Genomic DNA, 18,290 nt, shown 5'->3' on the forward strand with positions numbered 1-18,290 from the left:
ACCAGGCAGTCATTTAAGGTACAAAATCCAGGATGATGCTGGTGCTGATTGAGGGTCCATGTGTGAGCTGCTGGCAGTGTGGAGGTGGTCTGGTGAGCTTACAGACCCCCAGAAGAGAAGTGCAGGTCCAAAGACCTGAGTCATTCTTGACATTTTTCTTTCTTAGCTCTCATGATTCCTGTTAGTGCCTGCAAGGCAAGAAATAGGACTATCTGTCTCTCACTTTGGAGGTAAGTAAACATTAAGCACTATCAACGGTCTTCTCATTAACTTGTTTTAGACCATTCTCAAACTTAGAAAATTGTTTTGTGTTATTTACTATGTACAGAAGCGTGACACAGACTGTGTTGTCACAAGTCAAATAAAACCATAGCCATGGGCATAATCAGTAATTTCCTGAGGGGACAGTTTGAGATCACTCTGGCTGGAAAGTACCTCCGTCTCCACATCTTTTCTTACTGATTCAGTGGGGCTCACAGGAATCAGCGAGGGCTTTCCCTAAGTGCCAGGTGAGCTGACCAAGACATTGGAGAGGTATGATGTTTTCCAGAGTGGTGTTTGAATAACGTTTAGAAAATTTTTATGAGATCCAAGCTATTTGTAAGGGTGCCCAGATGGTATTCTGTGACTGCTACAGAGGCGTCTCTTCTCCCAATAGAGAACATACTCCATCTGCCCCAGTGAGAGCGGTGCGTTCCAGGCAAGGATGGAAATGGATAGGCAGAGCAGTAGCTACTGTCAGGATTGGGCACAATATTGGGCTTTTTTATGGGGTGTAAGTAAACCTTTGAACAGGAAAATCAATTAATTTCAGGTTGGTGCAAGCACAGTCTAGACTAAGAAAATCAAAGCAAGTCAACATCTATTTGCCTCTGACCTGAAAAAGAAGAGGGAGGACTGCCTTTTAACAGCATAGATGGATATTCACAACAGCAGTCTGTGCTTTGAAGCTCCTTTCTATTTACAGGCAGACAAGCAAGGCTTGTAAGAGGGAACTGAGAGGCAAGTGTGATTGACTAACATGTGGGAAAGAAGAAAGGTGTGATGTGGGGTTTTTAATAGACCTTGCTACTAATTTGGCAGCGTGCTTACATTCAGGTTTTCAGTCAGAGAGTTATCAATTGATTTCATATTCAAGAAGCTAACTGCTGCCTATTTTTTGCTTAGTGATCTTTTTTGTTAAGGTGTGGGTAAAAGCTGTGCCTTGGCTTCAATCTTTTTTGATATCTTCATGAAAATGACACTTTTTCTCTTTTTGTGCCTCAGTTTCCAGACCTGTAACATGGCAGCAGTCTGAAATGCAGTGTCAGTGTTTCCAAGCACAGGAGAGGGGTGAATTCTTAACCCAGTTTCAGCCAAGAAATTAGAGAACAAAGCTCTCGAAGTAGCTTAGAGCTATACCCCAGATCCTTTGGTTTTAGTTTCTAAAGTCTGAAACAAAAAAAAAGTGACTCTCATGTGTTGACTGAGAAAAGCACCTAAGCCATGTGACCTCTTGAGCAAATGGCCTTATGCATAGGAAGATATTCCTATACCAATATTGGCTTTCAGGCTGGCCCTCTTGTTCGCTCAGCTCAGAGCATGGGTAATGAAACAGTGCTGGGTGTCTACGTCCATCCATCCAGCCATTGCCACCTTTTTTTCAGGCTAAGAAGGTAAATATCTTTTTCCCACCACATTAACTCATCTCTCTCCCCACCTGCACATGTTATGTTAGTGACCACAGGCATATAATGATATATGGCTCTCCACAATCTCACCACAATTCATGCACTAGAAATTGGGCAGGTATAAGGAAAAATGGAATTGCTCTCTACAGACATAAATGCCTTTTTTGTAAGACTGGAACTGGTCAGAAATGTCCATCATCATCACTTTGCTACCCACTAAAGACCTACTCCTATTCTCCATATAATAAAACACAAGGTACTTCAGAGACTCACAAATCTGATCCTCCCTTGAAGTCTGTTTCTGGCATTGCATTTCTCTGAGTGGAAGAATACCTTCCACTTCTTTATTTGATCACTTTTACTATTTGACACAAATCTTTCCCTGATATGCTTTACTTTGACAGTTCCTAATATAGCTGTGCCTAATGAGACAAATTCCAATAGCAGAAGTACTGATTGATGGATTAACAGTTTCATATCCATTTTCTTGGGGCAAGAAATAGAAAAATTCATCATCCATTATATGCTGCTACAGTGGGAGAATGCATGTCATACCTGGAAAACATTTAGTTTCTCCATTGCAAAGAACTGTATGGATGTGAGCCCACATCTTGAGAAAGAGAGAAAAAAATATAGTCATGGACGCTACGTAGCCTGTGACATTTCTTAAAAATGGGCTCGAGGGAAGAAAGTGGCTTTATGTAAGAAAATGGATTAGAACCGAGATAAATTATTGCCTCAATAAGATCAACATTTATATGTAAGTATAAGTAAATATTGACTAAGTATACATAGCCTCATAAGCAGATCAGTCTGTTTCTCTCTTAGGAATACATAGGAATTAACAAGCTTAATAATGTTCAGTATTTCAGACTCAGAGACTAAAATGCTCTGGTGTATCCTGAAGGAGTAAAGGGCCATTGTATGTGACACACTCCACCCCCACACCCCCCAGTAAATAATTCATCAGCACACACACAAAAAGCCCCAACCCAACAGCCCAAAAGAAAGGATATCTATTGTTTCTGGAGGATGCAGGTTCCCTGTGCAACAAGAACTGCCATGGGTGTTCATTTCATGGTCTTGTAAACATGTAACTGTCAATCAATGCCATCCACAAAGCACTGTTCAGAGGATTGGTTTATTTCCAGATCTCTGCTATTAAAGAGAAAATGCAACAGACAAGGGGAGCTTTGGTTTTGTATGAATGGGCTTTTACAATTCAAATGTGCCTTTTGAAGCACGCATTTAAATCCCATATTAGAGGACATTTGGGAGCACATTGCCATGTGCATATGGAAAGAGACGGTGAAAATCTAGAGCGAAGTCTGAAGTCTGTATCCCCTAGTCTAATAGAAAAGTTCTTGTCGTCTTAGAACAAATATGTTGTCCCTAGCTCCTTGGGTGCAGGACTCCCCAGTGAGCAGAATAAGGAAGGGGGGGATGAAGGACAGCGCATTTTTCTGATTTTGGTTTTCTAGTATAAGTGCCTGGCTTTTGTGACCTCTGAAATTCATTGAGGGATAGCACGGAATAGGAGACCATTGTCCTAAAGAAGCATTGGCGTCACTTTTGAAAGAGAATCCAGCTGTCTGACCTGACAGACTCTCCATCCAAAGAACTGACAGACATTTTGTCAAGGGCATGAAAACGCTTGTGACTAAGAATGGTACCATTTTTTCCTTCCTCCCTCTCCCTTGTCAATGAAAACTGGTGACGAGGTAATCTTGGTTGCTCCAACTTCAGAGTGCTTAGGGTGTAGGGTGATGCTATGGGTTGTTATGAACCACTGAACAAAGGAGAGCAACCTATTAAAATTTGTTGCAGATTCACAATAGCTGAACAAAACAGCCACCAGCCTTTGCTATTTACCCCAAGTGATGTCCTACTACTTAAAAATCTTTCATAAAATAGCTGGGACTCATCATCTCCTTTGGCAAACCGGTTTCATGGCGACCAGTTCTCTGGTTCTTGACCAGTCTTACAGACACTTCTATCCTCTGTGGAGATGTTTAACAGGCATCTAAAAGCTTCAGCATCTGTTCTAGACTATTTGTCTAGGTATCTTCTGTGGTCAGCGAAAGACAAGGGCACCCCTAGAGGGCAAATCCACCTGCAGGTGGCTCTGCTGGCTGGGGTGCACGAGGTGACTCTCACCATTGACTACTGGAACACACAGAGAGGGCACATATGCGGAGGTGCTTGCGGACTGCCAGCGTTGGGTGAGGCACTGGGAAAGCTATAGCGTGGAAACACACCCCACAGCCAGCCCTCTCCTGCTGAGTGTGAGAAGAAGGAGCGGCTGGAGCCCGGCGCTCTGCTGCTGGAACCCTTTGCCCGGGCAGCCGGGGGGGTCGGGAGGATCCCGGCGTGTGGCTGCTCCTCCAGCACCCGGCGAGCCGTGGCGGCTGATGGGAAGGCTCTGTGCGCGGGGAGGGGGGAGAGAGGAGGAGGTGGCTTCCTCCTGACGCCATTTCCGAGGGGCTGAGATATATAAATGAGCCGGTTGCTGCAGTGCCCCATCTGGGATCCTCAGCCAGGGCACTGCCGTAGGCACGCAGGGTGCTGGTCCCCCGCCGGCGCCTCGCCTGGAGCCCCCGCGCCGGGACTGACGCACCTTCGGGCCCCGTCTCCGTCCCCCCTCCGTCCCGCCCGCACCATGAGCCGCCCCGGACTGCTGGCCGTCCTGCTGCTGGCCGTGCCGGGTAAGTGCGGCCGGGCCGGGGCCGCGACCCCCGCTCCCGCCGCCGGGAGACCCCGGCAGCGCCGCCCGCCTGGCCGCGCGCCCGCCCCGGCCCGTCAGCACCGCGGACAGCGCCCGCCGCAAGGTCACGGCCCGGGGCCGCGCCGGCCCGGGGACTCCCTCCCCTTCCCTCCCCTTCCCTCCCCTTCCCTCCCTTCCCCTCCCCTCTCCTCCCCTCCCCAGGGAAGGCTGAGGGGGGCACGATGCACACATTCAGCTGCCGCACTGAAGGACCACTTCCAGCAGAGAGAAATGCCCCTCTTCACCATTCCCATTTTTAGCAGGATAGGATTTCTCAGCTTGTCTCCCAGTGGAGGGGAATAATAAGCTCTCTTTTTTTTTGCCCTCCCCTCATTTTACAGGCATCTCCCTTCCTGTGACAAACGACATGAATAAAGGGGACACTAAGGTAAGGATGGGCCTGTAGTGGAAGGGGCAAGTGAAGTTGGAGATGTGATGTTTAACCTCCATGTAGCTGGCTGGCTTTTGGCTGCCCCTGCAGAAAAGCCCTGTAGGAAGTGCCAGGGATTTGCATGAGATCCCTGCAGCAGGATCCATCTGCCCCCTCTCCCTCCTACTAGGATTTACCCTTTGTGCATCCACCTGTGGGCACCTGGGCAGGAGGGAAGTCCCTCAGGATGTATCAAAGGGACCAAACAAGCTTGTCTGGAGAATGGTGGGGCTGGGGCTGGAGGTTGGACACTCCCCAGTCCTCCTACTTTCAGCTTTTCAAAGCTCCCAACAGGAGGTGACTCAGGGTAGAGTGGGGGGAGGCATGATTCAGGAAAGGGCATCGCTGGAACTCTGTGCATTTGGGGGGATGTATACATCTGTGTTTGTATGGCTGTGGGGTGTGTGTTACTTAAACATGCATGTTACTGAAAAATAGGCAACTGGCTACTCTCAGATTGCTAATCTGTCCTCAGCTGCTGCTCAGCCTGTCTGGATCTCTACAAGCAGTGTGGGACTTGGCTGACCTCTCCAGCCTTCTTTTATAGGCTTCTGTGCATACACCTGTGTCATACCTCTCTGACATTCAGAGCTGCACTTTGCAAGTGTGGGCACTCCCAACAGGCTTTTGGCACCTTTGGGTAGGTGTGCTTGCCTGTGTTTACCTGTGACAGACCTCCCTTTCCTGATATTGTAAAGCCTGTAATCTTTCAGACGTGCTGAACTCTTAGATGCCCAGATCAAGATTTCTGCAGAAATTAATATCCAGAAAGGAAACACCAGCCTTTCCCCCACTACCTCTTGAATGCCTTTGTTTCTTGAAATCTTCCAGCCACATCGTATTTTTCCCCAGGCAGTAGTAGGGGAGGGCACTTGTACAGTGTCTCCGCTTGTTACCTTCAGGGCAAGCGCCATGAGATATGCTTCCCTGTATCCTATCAGATGTGCCTGGGCCTGGAGACCTGTTGTTTTGTTAAGAACTTTAGCCTGCTTAGCCCTTGCTGGGACTAAGCCATGATCTGTGAGCCACTGGGTGCATGCTTCAGGCTGTGTGCTGCTAACTGAGAAAGGGGCACTTGCCCCTTCAGCTGGCCATGCCAGAGTAGGATGCTCATTCGGCATCTGGTGGGACAATCCATTAATTCCACAATTTTCCTTGTGAGATCTATTCCCCAATATGCTTTGTACATAAACGTGGCACTTACCTGCAAGCCACGTTTAGCTTTTGTGGAAGCTGGTGCAACCCCATGGGAATGCTTCCACTGATGAAGAATTGTCTCCCAAGCCTGTCTCCTCCCTGGGTACTGCACTGGCACAGGCTCTAGCCAAGAGCAAAGTCAGACCACACCTTTCTTTTGAGTTTTGCTGCAACTGGAAGAAGCCATTAGGGCTTTTCCACCTTCACCACCCTCTGGGACACTGAATTTCAGTGAAGGAAGTCCTGGTTGCACAGGACAGAGCAGGGCAGGGGTATCATTACCCGGGTACAGCAGTGAGCACTGCAGCACTTCCTACACACCACACTGCTTTCAACATGCTATGTGCCACCTGCATTTGCGGGTGGCTCAGTGCTGTGAAATGGGTAGTCAGCATCTGCAAGCCTTACCCGAGCAGGTCATCAGACTTTTCTTCCACCACCAGCTTTCCATGGGGAGTGGAACACGACCAAAGCAGTTACAATATCTCTGGTGCCTGCCCGCTCTTGTGCTTGAAGGACGCTATTTCCTACTTAGTGGCATACGTTTCAGAAGGGCCTGGGCCCTTCACCACCAGAAGTGGTGAAGTTTGTCCTTGTAAGGACATGATCCTTTGGGTATTTCTTTGTAGGGACAGTATGAGCAGCTCTTAAGGATCTAGTTACATGCTCACAGTTAGACAATAGTTATGGCAAAATTCCAGTCCAAGTTTCTGCACTGGATTAGTTACATTCATTTGGAAAAGATCTCCTTCATTTTCTGATGCAGGCTGTTATTTAATGACCTTGTGAAGTCTTAGTCTGCAAGACTTGCTTTTCCAAAAAGTCAAGGAGAGTGTTTTAAAATGACTGCACTCTGCATTTCATTATGTTACAAAGTTCCTCTGCAGAGCTGGCCGTATTTCTGTGGTGACTGATGTGTTTCTTTGTGTTCAGACAAAGACCTTAAATCAGCTTAGAAGTCCTCAAAAAGCTTATATAGAGTCTTTCACTCTATATAACCTAACTCTATATAAGACTCTATATTAACTCTATATAAGACCAGGTTCTTATTTCTCATGCTGAGAAAGTCCTTACTTCTGAAGCTGCATTGAATACAGCTGCAGTAAGTGGCTCCAGAGATTGGGAAACATGGGAGGAAAGTATCAAAATCTGGGGTTTGTTCTCTTTAATAGTAGAGTGAAGTTACTCAAAGTCATCTAAAATCAATATTAATGGATTGCTTGTGGTACAGGAGAATGATACCAGGGAAATTTCCCTGCTTCCTTTTTGTTAGATCTTTCCTGTAACATTTTTAATCCAGCAGGCAATCCCCTCAAACTGTGAAAGAGTTAAGAGTTCAGCATTTTATGGCTGTGATCTGCAAAAGCAGAATTCTCTTTACACAGGTTTTATTTGCCCATTCCAGATGGTCAATGAATATATCCAATTGCTTGAATGAGCAACATTGTAGATGACTGGGAATTGCTGGCTTGTGTTTAATTTCTACTGCAGCCGCAATGCTTTGCTCTCCTGAGAATGGCACCTTGTGAGGGAGGTCAGGGCTCTTAGGGCTGCCTGCAAAAATCACCAGGAGAAAGAGGTTTAGTCAGTGAATTTTTGGCCCCCAAGGCTTACTCGTATCCTTTTTTTCAATGTAGCCTCTTTTTTCCCTCAGGCATTTGTGAGCCCTGCGTGCTTTTTGGGCTGCTTTATAAATAACCATCCTTTTGAACAAAGCAGCCTGATTCCTGCACTACTAACTGGCACTGGACTGTAGTAAATGCTGCTTTCCCTCCAGTGTGACCATTTGGGTCTACCATGACCGCACAGCAGGGATCCTGGTGGTGTGTCCCAGTGTGGCGAGGGTGCCTTCACCCCTGCCAGAGGTGCCACCTTGCCTTTGTGCCTCTGGGTTTCATTCTTCTACCACACACATGGCACTAGGTGATCCCTGTGGGATCAGTGGTGCTGCAGTTGCATGGCTGAAGAGCTAAGTCTGCAATCTCAGTATAAGTGACAAACTAGATAAATAATGCTTCTTATTTCACACCAAAGCAAAGGGCTGCTGGAAAGGGCAGGCCCAGAGTTCATCCTGTCTGGGAAACCGCCTCAGGCAATTAATTGCAAATGCTTCAGAGGGAAGTGTGGGGAATTCCTTGCTTTCAGATGACCTGCCTCCATGAACAGCTCTTCCAGTCTATAATAGATGGCTTGAACACTCAAGTGCAAGGTCAAACACTTCTCCAGAGTGTATTGTCCTTCACTAGGGCTTAAGAGCAGTATTTCTCATCCATGTTCGAAAGTACAATTTGCCTCATGTCACCCGCCATGCCTGGCTGCAGACTGTGGTGCCCTTCTCAGGACTCAAATAGCTTGCAAGATTTCAAGGCCACCTGTTGAAGAGCCTGACCACTTGTCACTCTCTATAACCTCTCAATGAGCCCTTTTATGAGATGCAGGTTGAGATATATTGACTTAAAGAGGATGTTTTTCAGCTCTGTATGTATATACCCAGATCACCTTTAATCTCCTGATGTGCCCAACCTCTGCAATTGGCTGGAGTCATGAGATCCTCAGCTGAAGTGTCATGTTGAAGAAGCTCTTTCCATTGCCACATGTCATTTGCTCACCTCTCAGTGTTGGGAGGTACCTTCTGTTCTTGCATTAGGTTAAACAGGAACTGAACATTCAGTTCTGGCTCAACCAGAAAACCAAGAGGATCTGTGCCATCATCTGCTGCATTTTAGCCTTGGTAACAAATAGATTTAAAAAAAAATAAAAAAAAAGACAATAAAGCAGTGCTTTAATTTGTATTTTTGTCTCTTTCCAGGTGATGAAATGTATTGTAGAGGTCATCTCTGATACTTTATCGAAGCCAAACCCCCTGCCGATCAGTGAGGAATGCCTAGAAACACTCAGAGGAGGTACAGGCTCAGATTTAATGCTGGGTATCAGCAAGAGCAGATCTGGCAGAGACACAAGCAGGGGCTGGTCCTGCCCTTACACATGCTCTAGCACCTCACAAAGGGTCCCTGACACACTCACCTTCCTTGTGGTCACCTCACCAGTCAGCACCAGGCTGCAGAAGCAGGGATGGAGTTGCTGCTCAGCCCAGGCCATGTGTCATGCTGGCATTGCAGCTAGGGAAGGCACTGGGTGACATGAAGTTGCCTGGTTTTCACGGGACCATCTTGTCATCTTAACCACATGGTTAAGAGATCTGGCAGCAAATCAGGCCAAGGGAGAGAAAAGAGTAAACAAAGAGGGAGGTGGCATTTGGGGTTGTTTTTCATTTCCTGGGGCTGGGGGGAGGTTGTCTTTGACCACCTTCTGTACCAAGTCTCCCCTGTTGCAGATGAACGAATCATTTCTATCCTTCGCCACCAAAATTTGTTGAAGGAACTTCAGGAAATTGCGGCTCAAGGTACGTTTTCACTGCAGTTATTTGGGAAGAGGGGCTTTGTCTGTTGTAGCTCCTTGCACAGTTTGTTTTTGGTTTGTTGGTTTTTTTTTTGGTGTTTTTTTTTTTTTTGTATTTTACAGTAATAAACGTTCCCCAGGAAATCTAGTTCTAGGATTTCCACTAGAGACTGGGTGAGTGAGGACAGGAATTTTCTTATAATAACTCCAGTGTGCATCTAATGATTTAAATGACTGTTAATGTAACTTGGTGGCAATGCAGAGTATAGGCATTTTGGGGTGGGATAACCCTAAAAGGAAACACCATAATTTAATCCAACAAATAACCACTAGCTCCCAAGCTAGAATGAAGGACAAGAACACCTTTGCTGTTTGCGCAGCTGGAGTCTAGCACTAAACCCAGGTGTGTCAGAAGGGAAGCCTCACTGTGCATTGAGCAGGACTTGCACCTAAAAGACTCTGATGAAAGCCCCCAGTGGGGGTTTTCCTGTTGGCTTCCTTAGGTTGAATGCACATTCCTTCGGTTTGCAGGGGTGTGGGCAGCTCACCACTTGTCAGTGTGGGAGCAGCAGCAGCACAGAGCTGGACGAAGAGGTGTGCAAAGGGGAAAAGGGCTATTCTCAGGTGCCCAGGTCCCCAGAGCTGGTGTGCAGGTCCCAGGCAAGGCTACTTCAAAGCCAGTGCAGGCCCCTCTGCCCAGGTGGCCTGGCTGAAGCTGCAGTAGGGCTCTCCCCAGGCTGCAGGAGAGCAGGTCCCAACCTTCTCTTGCCCTTCTCCTTGGAGTAACCCAGCTGGCAGCCCTCCTTCTCCAGGGCATCCCTGTGCCCTGCTCCTGTTTGGCAGAGCTGCCAGGGATGGCTGGGAGACAGTGCCACCAGACTGCTTTCAGAGCAGGGAAGCCACACACACAACAGGAAGAAAGGAGAGGGAAAATTCAGGAAGTCAAGATTAGGAGAGAGCCCCATGTAGCTCTCAAAGCAATAGTTTGGTCACTGCCCAAATCCCACTGGTGGAGGGGCTAACTGGGCAGTAACTGAAGACAGGCTCTGGGGATGCTCTGAGGATCCAGAAGAAAGAAACCTGTGCCTCTTCAGTGTGCTGGGCTGCTGCTGCCCAGGCACGCCAGAGCTGTGAGCAGGAGCGCCCAGCTATCAGACAGGCTGTGCCATACAGCACGGAGTCCATGTGTAGGGACTCGTTTCACAGAGGTGCATCTTGCTCCACTCTTTCCTTGGCTTCAGCCCATCATACCATTTTGTCCTGGAGTAACATGAGCTCTAATCTACAGATAACAGTGACTGGGGATGGGAGAGTTGTGTAGCCTGAGGGAAAAGCAAAGGTCCTCTCTGTGCTGGCTGCAGCTGGCCCTGCTCAGGCTGGAGAGGCCACACCATCTAGCTCTGCCCCATGTAGGGCTAGAGAGGCCTGGGCTGGCAGTGCTGGCTCTTACCTTTTCATTAAGGCACAGAAGCAGGTCATGAGCTGGATTAGGCAGGGCTTGCTTGGCTTGCAATTCCTGTGGGATGGGGCTGCCTGGGGAGTGCTGGTGCCAGGACAGCTGAGCTCTGACCTCCAGCTTGGCCTGCCTTCAGACAACACTTTCTCCAGGGTGTTGTTTTTGTCACGCTGGCTCCATAACCCCAGAGGCTAAGGTGTGGGGCCCTGGGGCCCTAGACCATCCCTGGAGCGGGAATGAATGCTGCTCCTCCCTCCCGGGGATTGGTGGGAAAGCAGCGCCTGGGGAGACGGGACCCCATGACCAGGCAGGAGGGCACAGGGTCTCTCAGTGCTTGCCTCAACAGGAGTATGTGGGCAGCATCTGGAAGGAGGCAATTTTTATCCTTCAAAACCCTGATGTTTAAGTCTTTTGTTGGCCTCAATATGCTGCAGTTCAGCATCTCTTATTCCCTAGCTCTCCATCAATATTAGTTTTCCTAGCAACCCTGCTTCTCTGTTTGTTTTGAGACCTTTTTCTTTCCTGCAGGTGATGTTTTTGATGGTGTTTTGTTACTGCAGTTGATTCGCATACCCTCCGGTCTTGTTTCTCTTCCCAGCTCCCTTTTGGCAGATTTGTCCATTGTAGAAAATACACATATAATTATAAAGGGCACAGAACTATTTTCCTACATCTACTTTCTGAAACACAGGAGGGGATGTTGCCTTTCTGTACTTTTTGCCACTTGACGCAGGTGCCAATGAGAGAACTCGGCAGCAGAAGAAAAATAGTGGTTTTGAAGATGAACTTTCCGAAGTCCTTGAAAGTCAGAATGACAAGAACAAGCAAAGAGGTCAGTGTCAGCCTCCCCCCACCCAGGAAATCCAGGTCAGGCTGTAAACAAGGATGTTCTTTCTAACAGCCTTGATATGTCCATCTGCTTCTCATTTAGGCATCTTCTTTGATGCTGCCGCTGACACACACAAGCAACCTGGTGTTTGCTTTGTTCTTACTTACCAGCTTAAACAACATGTAATTTCTGAGCTATAGTAATTGCTGATGGTCAAGTTACCAAACCGATACTGATCTTTTTCACCCTGCTGCCAACACTGTCACTCACTCCTAATGCTTAAAATGAGTCACAGCCAAGGAAATCCCATGCTGAAAGACTCAGTGATACAGGCAGGAGCAATCCGCCTCTGCTCCTGCCACCCTTGTTCCCAGGCATCCACAATATTAGGTTACGGGTCTCTCAAGAGAAAATTGAACTTGGGATAAACACAGTGCACACACCCACAGAAAACACCTGCATCTTGGAAAGACCACATTCAGCTGGGATTTCCCCTTGTCACTACGCTCCTATGGCCTGGATAGAGACAGGCAGTGCAGCAGAAAGGAGGGACTGGCCCCTTCCCTTTCCCACATCAGGAATAGATGATGCCAGTGTGGGGTGAGGTGATTTCTCATCCAGCAGCAGTACCCCTGCAGAGGGTCTTGAGCAGGCTCTGGGCTGTGTGGCTGAGCCATGGCAGTTCAGCAATGACACGCCATCAGCCCAGATCTGCCCAAAGCGACAAGGATCAGTACCCCCAGGGGCTGCTGCTGCAGCCAGCACAGCCAACAGCCAACAGAGAGGACAGGTGGCACTGGGTCTCCCTCCTGCCAGGGCAGACCTGAACCTTTTGCACCAGCAGTATGGAGACTGCACAAGGATGAAGCATGGCACATTGGGCCGTCCAGGCCTGCAGGCACACCACTGACACCAGCGTGGTGTCACTGGTGGTCACCAGCCCTACATGACCAGCTCGCTGCATCCCCTCACCCCAGCACACTCCTCAGCCCTCCTTGAGGCTGTGCTCGCTTTTCCATACCCATCTGGCTTTTCCCACTGCTCTTTAGCTCCCCATCTTTTCTTTTTCAAAGTGATTTCTATGGCTAACTGTGTTAAAAGAGACCAGTCTCTGACACGGACAAGAGCAAATACCCAGCCTCCATTAAGCTCCTGCTGAGTAGCTGCTTTGCAGAAGCAGAGCCGGCCCCACCCTCCCTCTGGCTCACTTGCAAACAGTCCTGGCTCCCTCTTTGACCTGGTGGAAGAAATAAGGATGCAATGTTAGTGCAGCACGCAGAGCAGGGAGAGTTGTGCAAGTGCCGTATTATGTTCCTAAATAATTTCATTTTACATGCGATCTGGATTCATGTGGGGCAAGTTTGTTGCTTGCATCTCAAGAGAGGGTGATGAGGACTGTGCTGCAGCAAGGCACTTTGGCATATGTTTAACTTCAGCCTTGCAAGTCTTTCCAGGAGAGCAGGCACCAGTGAGAGCACCGGATTGCTTGAACACAAGCATATGTTGAAGTGACTTGCAAAAGGATCCATGGGCTGGTTAAGCAGATTGCTGAGCGGGGCTGAAGCTCCCTGAGAAAAGCACAGGCTTTGCTGTTTGTGAAATGAGCTCTCAGGAGATGTGTCGCTTCTCGCTCCTCCCTCTGCAGATGCGGCAGGAAAGCGCTCTGAAGAGGAGCAGCCCACGGGGTCGCTCGCTGAGCTGGCAGCACAGCAAACCCAGCAAAATGAAGATTCGAGAGAGGACAGAAAAAACAGCCTGGAGGAGAGGGACCCCAGGCCACGGGATGCCAACCCTAGCGAGAAGGAGGATCAGGAGGAAGCAGAGAGCAACGAGATCAGGGACACAGAGGATGCCCGGCGAGATGGAGCTTTGGACAATCACATCAGTAAAGACTTCAGTGAGGATGAGCAGCAGCAGCGAGGGGATGAAAAGGAGCAGCCCAGAGGCCTCAGGGACAGCCTGGAGTTCAAGGATGAGGGAGAGGAGCCATCCAGAAAGGGCCAGGAGCAGAGCAAGGAGGCAGCAGGGGAACGTGTGGAGCGGGAGGATGATGGAGGAGACGATGCTGCAGAGGAGGACCCTACCGAAGCAGAGAGGTCACTTGATTTGGCTGAGGAGGACGAGGAGGCTGAGGAGATGCAGGGAGATGACAGTACGTATCCCAGACGACTGCACTGATACCTACCCCGGGGTGAGCTGAAAGCACTGAGACAGATAAGAGGCTTTAAAGCCTGAAAGTTCAGGCAGGTGCTTACCAGGTTTACAGAAATACCCCCGCTGACAGCCACCCAGGCCCCTCTGCAAGCACCCGACTGTGTGGGCCCACACACAGTGGGTAACACAGGCCCAGCAGCTGCCTTGCTGCCTGCTGCTCAGTTTTCATAGCACCGGAGGACAAGTAATTTGTTTTTCTTGAACTTCCTGTATGGTTTTTGACTGCTGCCTCCATGCCTTGTTACTGACACGGTGATGTGAGAGTGGGTGTTTCCAGAATGCTGAGAAAATGGTCCTAAGTCAGAAAACCCACCTTGCATCATCCCTGAAGGCTTGGTTCAAAGGTTAACATTTGTGCTCACTGTTGTGTTTAATGCTTTTTCAGATAATGATGATGCTCTGGGATTTGGCAAAGATGGGCGGAGCTCTGAGGAGGAGGAGGAGGAGGAAGAGCAGCCCGGGGCACTGAGAGGAGGAAGACATCACCTGGAGGATGAGGGGATGCAGGAGGAGGAGGACACCTTCCAGCTCAGGAATGCCAAAAGTGAGGAGATGGAGGAGGAGTCCTCCAGGGAGTGGGAAGCCTCCAAGAGGTGGAACAAAATGGATGAGCTGGCCAAGCAGCTGACATCAAAGAAGCGCATGGAGGAAAATGATAGCGGGGAAGACCCAGACAGGTCCATGAAAATGGCATTTAGGTCCCACAAGTATGACTTCAGTAGTCCAGAGGAAGATGTGAGAAGGTCATGGAAGCATCACTCAAAGAAGGACAGCAGTGAAGGAGGCTTCCCGCTTGCTCCCATGCCCGAAGAAAAGAAGGATGAGGAAGGCAGTGCTAACAGGAGAACGGAGGTTGGTGTACATAGGCTTAAGAATAAATCCCACACAGTTATTACTTGGGAATCCAAACTATGCTTGGAGATGTGGATGGTACCTTGGTGTTGTGCAGCCAGCATTGGCTCTCTGTGACATTAAGGAGATGCTTTGTGACCTTCTAGTCATTCAGCCCCAGGTGTTATGGAGATTTGCAAGTGGCTGTGCCTTTGGTTTTTATACAGTTCTAGTGACTAGTGCAAAAACATGCCCTGCCCCAGAGTCTTAAAAATGCAACAGGACTTTAGCACTGGCCTGTGTTGGACATGGTGAACAGAGCTATATCTGGAGCCTGGGGGTCGGTCTTGTGTCCCAAAGTCCCTCCAAGTCAAAGGGAATGCTTTCCCTGGCTCAGGGACAGAGTGAGTAGTGTTAGACCTCCTACAGAGGTAAGCCAGGGGTGCAGCTGTGGTGAGAGACCTGGGGCATTGGAGTGGAAATGGTCGACAGATGTAGGAATACATCTAAGCCAGGTTTCCAAAGTCAGAGACTTCCTTCCCTGTTATGTTGCATGGTGCAATGTGGTAGCTCAGTGCCTCCCTGGCGGCCGGGAGTGGCAGTTTCAACTCTGTGCTATTTAGGACGGTGCAGGGGGCTGGAGAGTGGGGCTGGGCTCTGCGGGTGTTTTCTCTGAGACAAGCCATGATCAGGTGCCTGGGAACAAACTCAGGAAGCAGATGGGTGAAGCCAGTTTACTGCAGCTCTTTTGCCTTCAAAACACCCCTCTTGCCTTAGTTACGCACCCAGACATTGCCCAAAGTTTGACCATCGGCATCCCTTCCCTTGCTGAGAGGTCATCTCCTGTTGTGATGGTTCAAAGCAAAGCCAAACACCGAGCAGGGATGCAGCGGGTGCCTGCCGAGGAGGTGGGCACCTGCCCCATCAGCACCACCTGCTCATGCCCCAGACCTCCCCCCCAAGAAAGCTGCTCCCCACCCGCCCCTGCGAGTGGCTCTGGGGTGCACCTTGTCTGCAAGGTGGTGTACTCAGCCTCTGACTGGGAAGGAGGTTGCTGAATCTGTAAAACTGCTATGTTTACAGTTGCAACAAGACTTTTTGGCTTGGTTTTTTTTAAACTAGATCAAGGCTTCTGGCAGTCAGTGAGGAGGTGTCAGTTCAGGCACCCAGCAGTGAGGGAAGGGAAGGCACAGGCTCCAGCTCTCCCAGAGCAGCTGTCATCCTGACCCCTCTCCTCACTTTCAGGCCACATGGCCATGTGGCTGGGCCAGTGAGGCCAGTGCGGGCACAGCTAGGGGCCGAGAGTGCTGTCCCCTGCACTTGCTGGGGCTCAGCCTGCAGGGCCAGGCAGGAGCAAGAAAGCCAGGGCACATGGGCACGGTGTGAGGCAGTGGTTTGGGTCTGACCTCTCCTCTCTTCAGGTGCTGTGGAGGGCAGAAGAGCACAATTTTCTCTTTCTGGGGGCTCCGGTTGCAGCCTAAGCTCCCCTCCAGCAAGGCAAGCCTCAGCCAGCTGCTCCCTGACTCGCTTCAAACAAAACACACTGGAACAGCCGCTTGGGCTCAGTCTGGCTCTCGTGGGTGCTGGCGGGCACCCCAAGCTGCTGGCACACTGCTGTAGGTGGAGCCCTCCCAGGGGCTGAGCCAAGGGCCCTGTGGAGGGGCAGGGTGACTTTTTCCCTGTTCAGGAAAACAGCTTAGGGATGAGAAAAATTACTTTTTTTTAAACATACTTCATTTTTTTCACACCAGCCACATACGCAGTGCAGGCTAGTGGCTCAGCGTTGGCCTGCGCTTGACGGCTGCTGCAGGCGGCAGCAAGGCTCTTCTCCCTCTGCACAGGCAAGGGGCCGTCACCTCAGCTCTGCGGACAGGAAAAGGCACTTTTAGCACTGACAGCCCCAAGTTTTTTCCCACAGAGGCTGCTGCTGCGCTGGGCAAAAGCGTGATCTGCAGCGAGCCCCAGGTGATGGCAGCTGTGAGGGACAGGCAGGGCTGGGTCTGGCAGTGAGACAGGGCCTGTTGTGTATGACCAGAGTTCAGGCAAAACCATGCAGTTACCAATCTGAGTACCCATGCTAAATAAAGTAGCTTCAAGTAACAGCATAGAAACACAAGAGCCACTATAGAAAGGCCACCAAGCAATGGACAGCTTGAGCCTTTATGGAAGCCTGATAGCTTCCCTAGCCACTATTTTCCCAAATGGAGAAGCCTCTTCTGGTACTGGAGGTGCATGTGGACACCCAGCATGGCATGGGGAGAGGGAACACTGCCGTCCTCTCCACAAGCAGGGCACATGCTGCACTTGCTGCAGATGGCAGGCACCTGTGCACATCCCGGTCTGACACCACTGCCTCAACACAGGCGCCCAGTGCTGCTGGCAGTGACCACCCCGGCCCCAGCTCACTGGCAGCCATCTCCCTCCAGCCCCACACTCTGGAGGGAGAGACCTGTCAGGGACCGCCCTGCATGGCAGTGGGGCTGGGGAAGGACAGTGGCTGCATGTCTTGTCCCCATCACCAGCTGCAGTGATTTAACATTAGGACAGGATTAATTAGTTGTGCACAGACACCTGTCCAGAGGGGCAAATGCAGGAGTGGGCTGAGGGGATGGGGCGAGATGGGACTGTGCTTGTGCCACCGCTGGCAGCTAGCCCCAGGCAAGGCTTTCTGTAGCTCTGGGGCGCGAGGGCTGCCCACCCACGGCTGCTGACGGATGTTGCGGGATTTCATTGCAGGACCAGGAGCTGGAGAGCCTGGCTGCCATCGAGGCCGAGCTGGAGCGCGTCGCTCACAAGCTGCACGAGCTGAGGCGAGGCTGAGGGCCCCAGCCCTCCCCATGCAGGTGAAAGCCACCACCGCCACCCTCCTCCCTCCCCACCACATTTTCATGTCCTGATTTAAATGCAATTAAGCTGGAGCAGAAGCATCGTGCCTAGGAAACCGACTTTGCTAGCACCCAGGCCTGCCTCCCTCGCTGTAGTATTGTGCCCATCGCCGCTTCTTCACCTCACGCTCCCATCTGCACGGACGCCCACCCGCCCAGCTGGGCACCGGTGGGCACGAAGCGCAACTTACACGTGTATTTTCTGTCTGGGTGGGGTTTTTTCCCTCTGTTTTTTTAAAAGACAAGACAGCTTTCTAGAGAGTTCTCCTTCCACCGGTAGTTTCACTGGGTAAAAAACTGCAATAACTTGTTATCTTTTGATTAAAAGCTGAAAACTCTGACTGTAATATATTCTATATAAAAAATTTATCTAAGGAAAAATAAAACTGCAGTGGGTTCCTTCCTTTGTTTTGGCAGCTTCAGTCTCGGTCGTCAGCACACTGCAGGGCTGGTACGGTCCTGGTGGAGAGTGGGGGGATGGAGGCCTCCCCTCACCACAGACACACTGTGATGGCGTTTCCCGCCTCACCCACGCTGCCCTACTGCTGCCTGCCGAGGCCCAGCATTGAGGACACCTCCCTGAGCCCTGCAGGGCTCCCCCCGCCCGCCCAGGGA

At 50.1% G+C, this 18,290-nt stretch overlaps 1 protein-coding gene across 1 annotated transcript; it reads left to right on the forward strand.

Moving 5' to 3' along the window:
• The first annotated feature begins 4,153 nt into the window (after nucleotides 1–4,153).
• CHGA (chromogranin A) lies at nucleotides 4,154–18,074 on the forward strand. Its single transcript, XM_075103750.1, has 8 exons — nucleotides 4,154–4,375; nucleotides 4,776–4,822; nucleotides 8,871–8,964; nucleotides 9,396–9,464; nucleotides 11,650–11,748; nucleotides 13,391–13,897; nucleotides 14,345–14,811; nucleotides 17,527–18,074. Exons 1-8 carry the CDS (start codon nucleotides 4,168–4,170, stop codon nucleotides 17,608–17,610), a joined length of 1,575 nt encoding a protein of 524 aa, XP_074959851.1. The 5' UTR covers nucleotides 4,154–4,167; the 3' UTR covers nucleotides 17,611–18,074.
• Nucleotides 18,075–18,290: the final 216 nt, after the last annotated feature.

The sequence above is a fragment of the Phalacrocorax aristotelis genome, chromosome 9 (assembly GCF_949628215.1).
Source record: "Phalacrocorax aristotelis chromosome 9, bGulAri2.1, whole genome shotgun sequence".
Classification (NCBI taxonomy): Eukaryota; Metazoa; Chordata; class Aves; order Suliformes; family Phalacrocoracidae; genus Phalacrocorax; species Phalacrocorax aristotelis.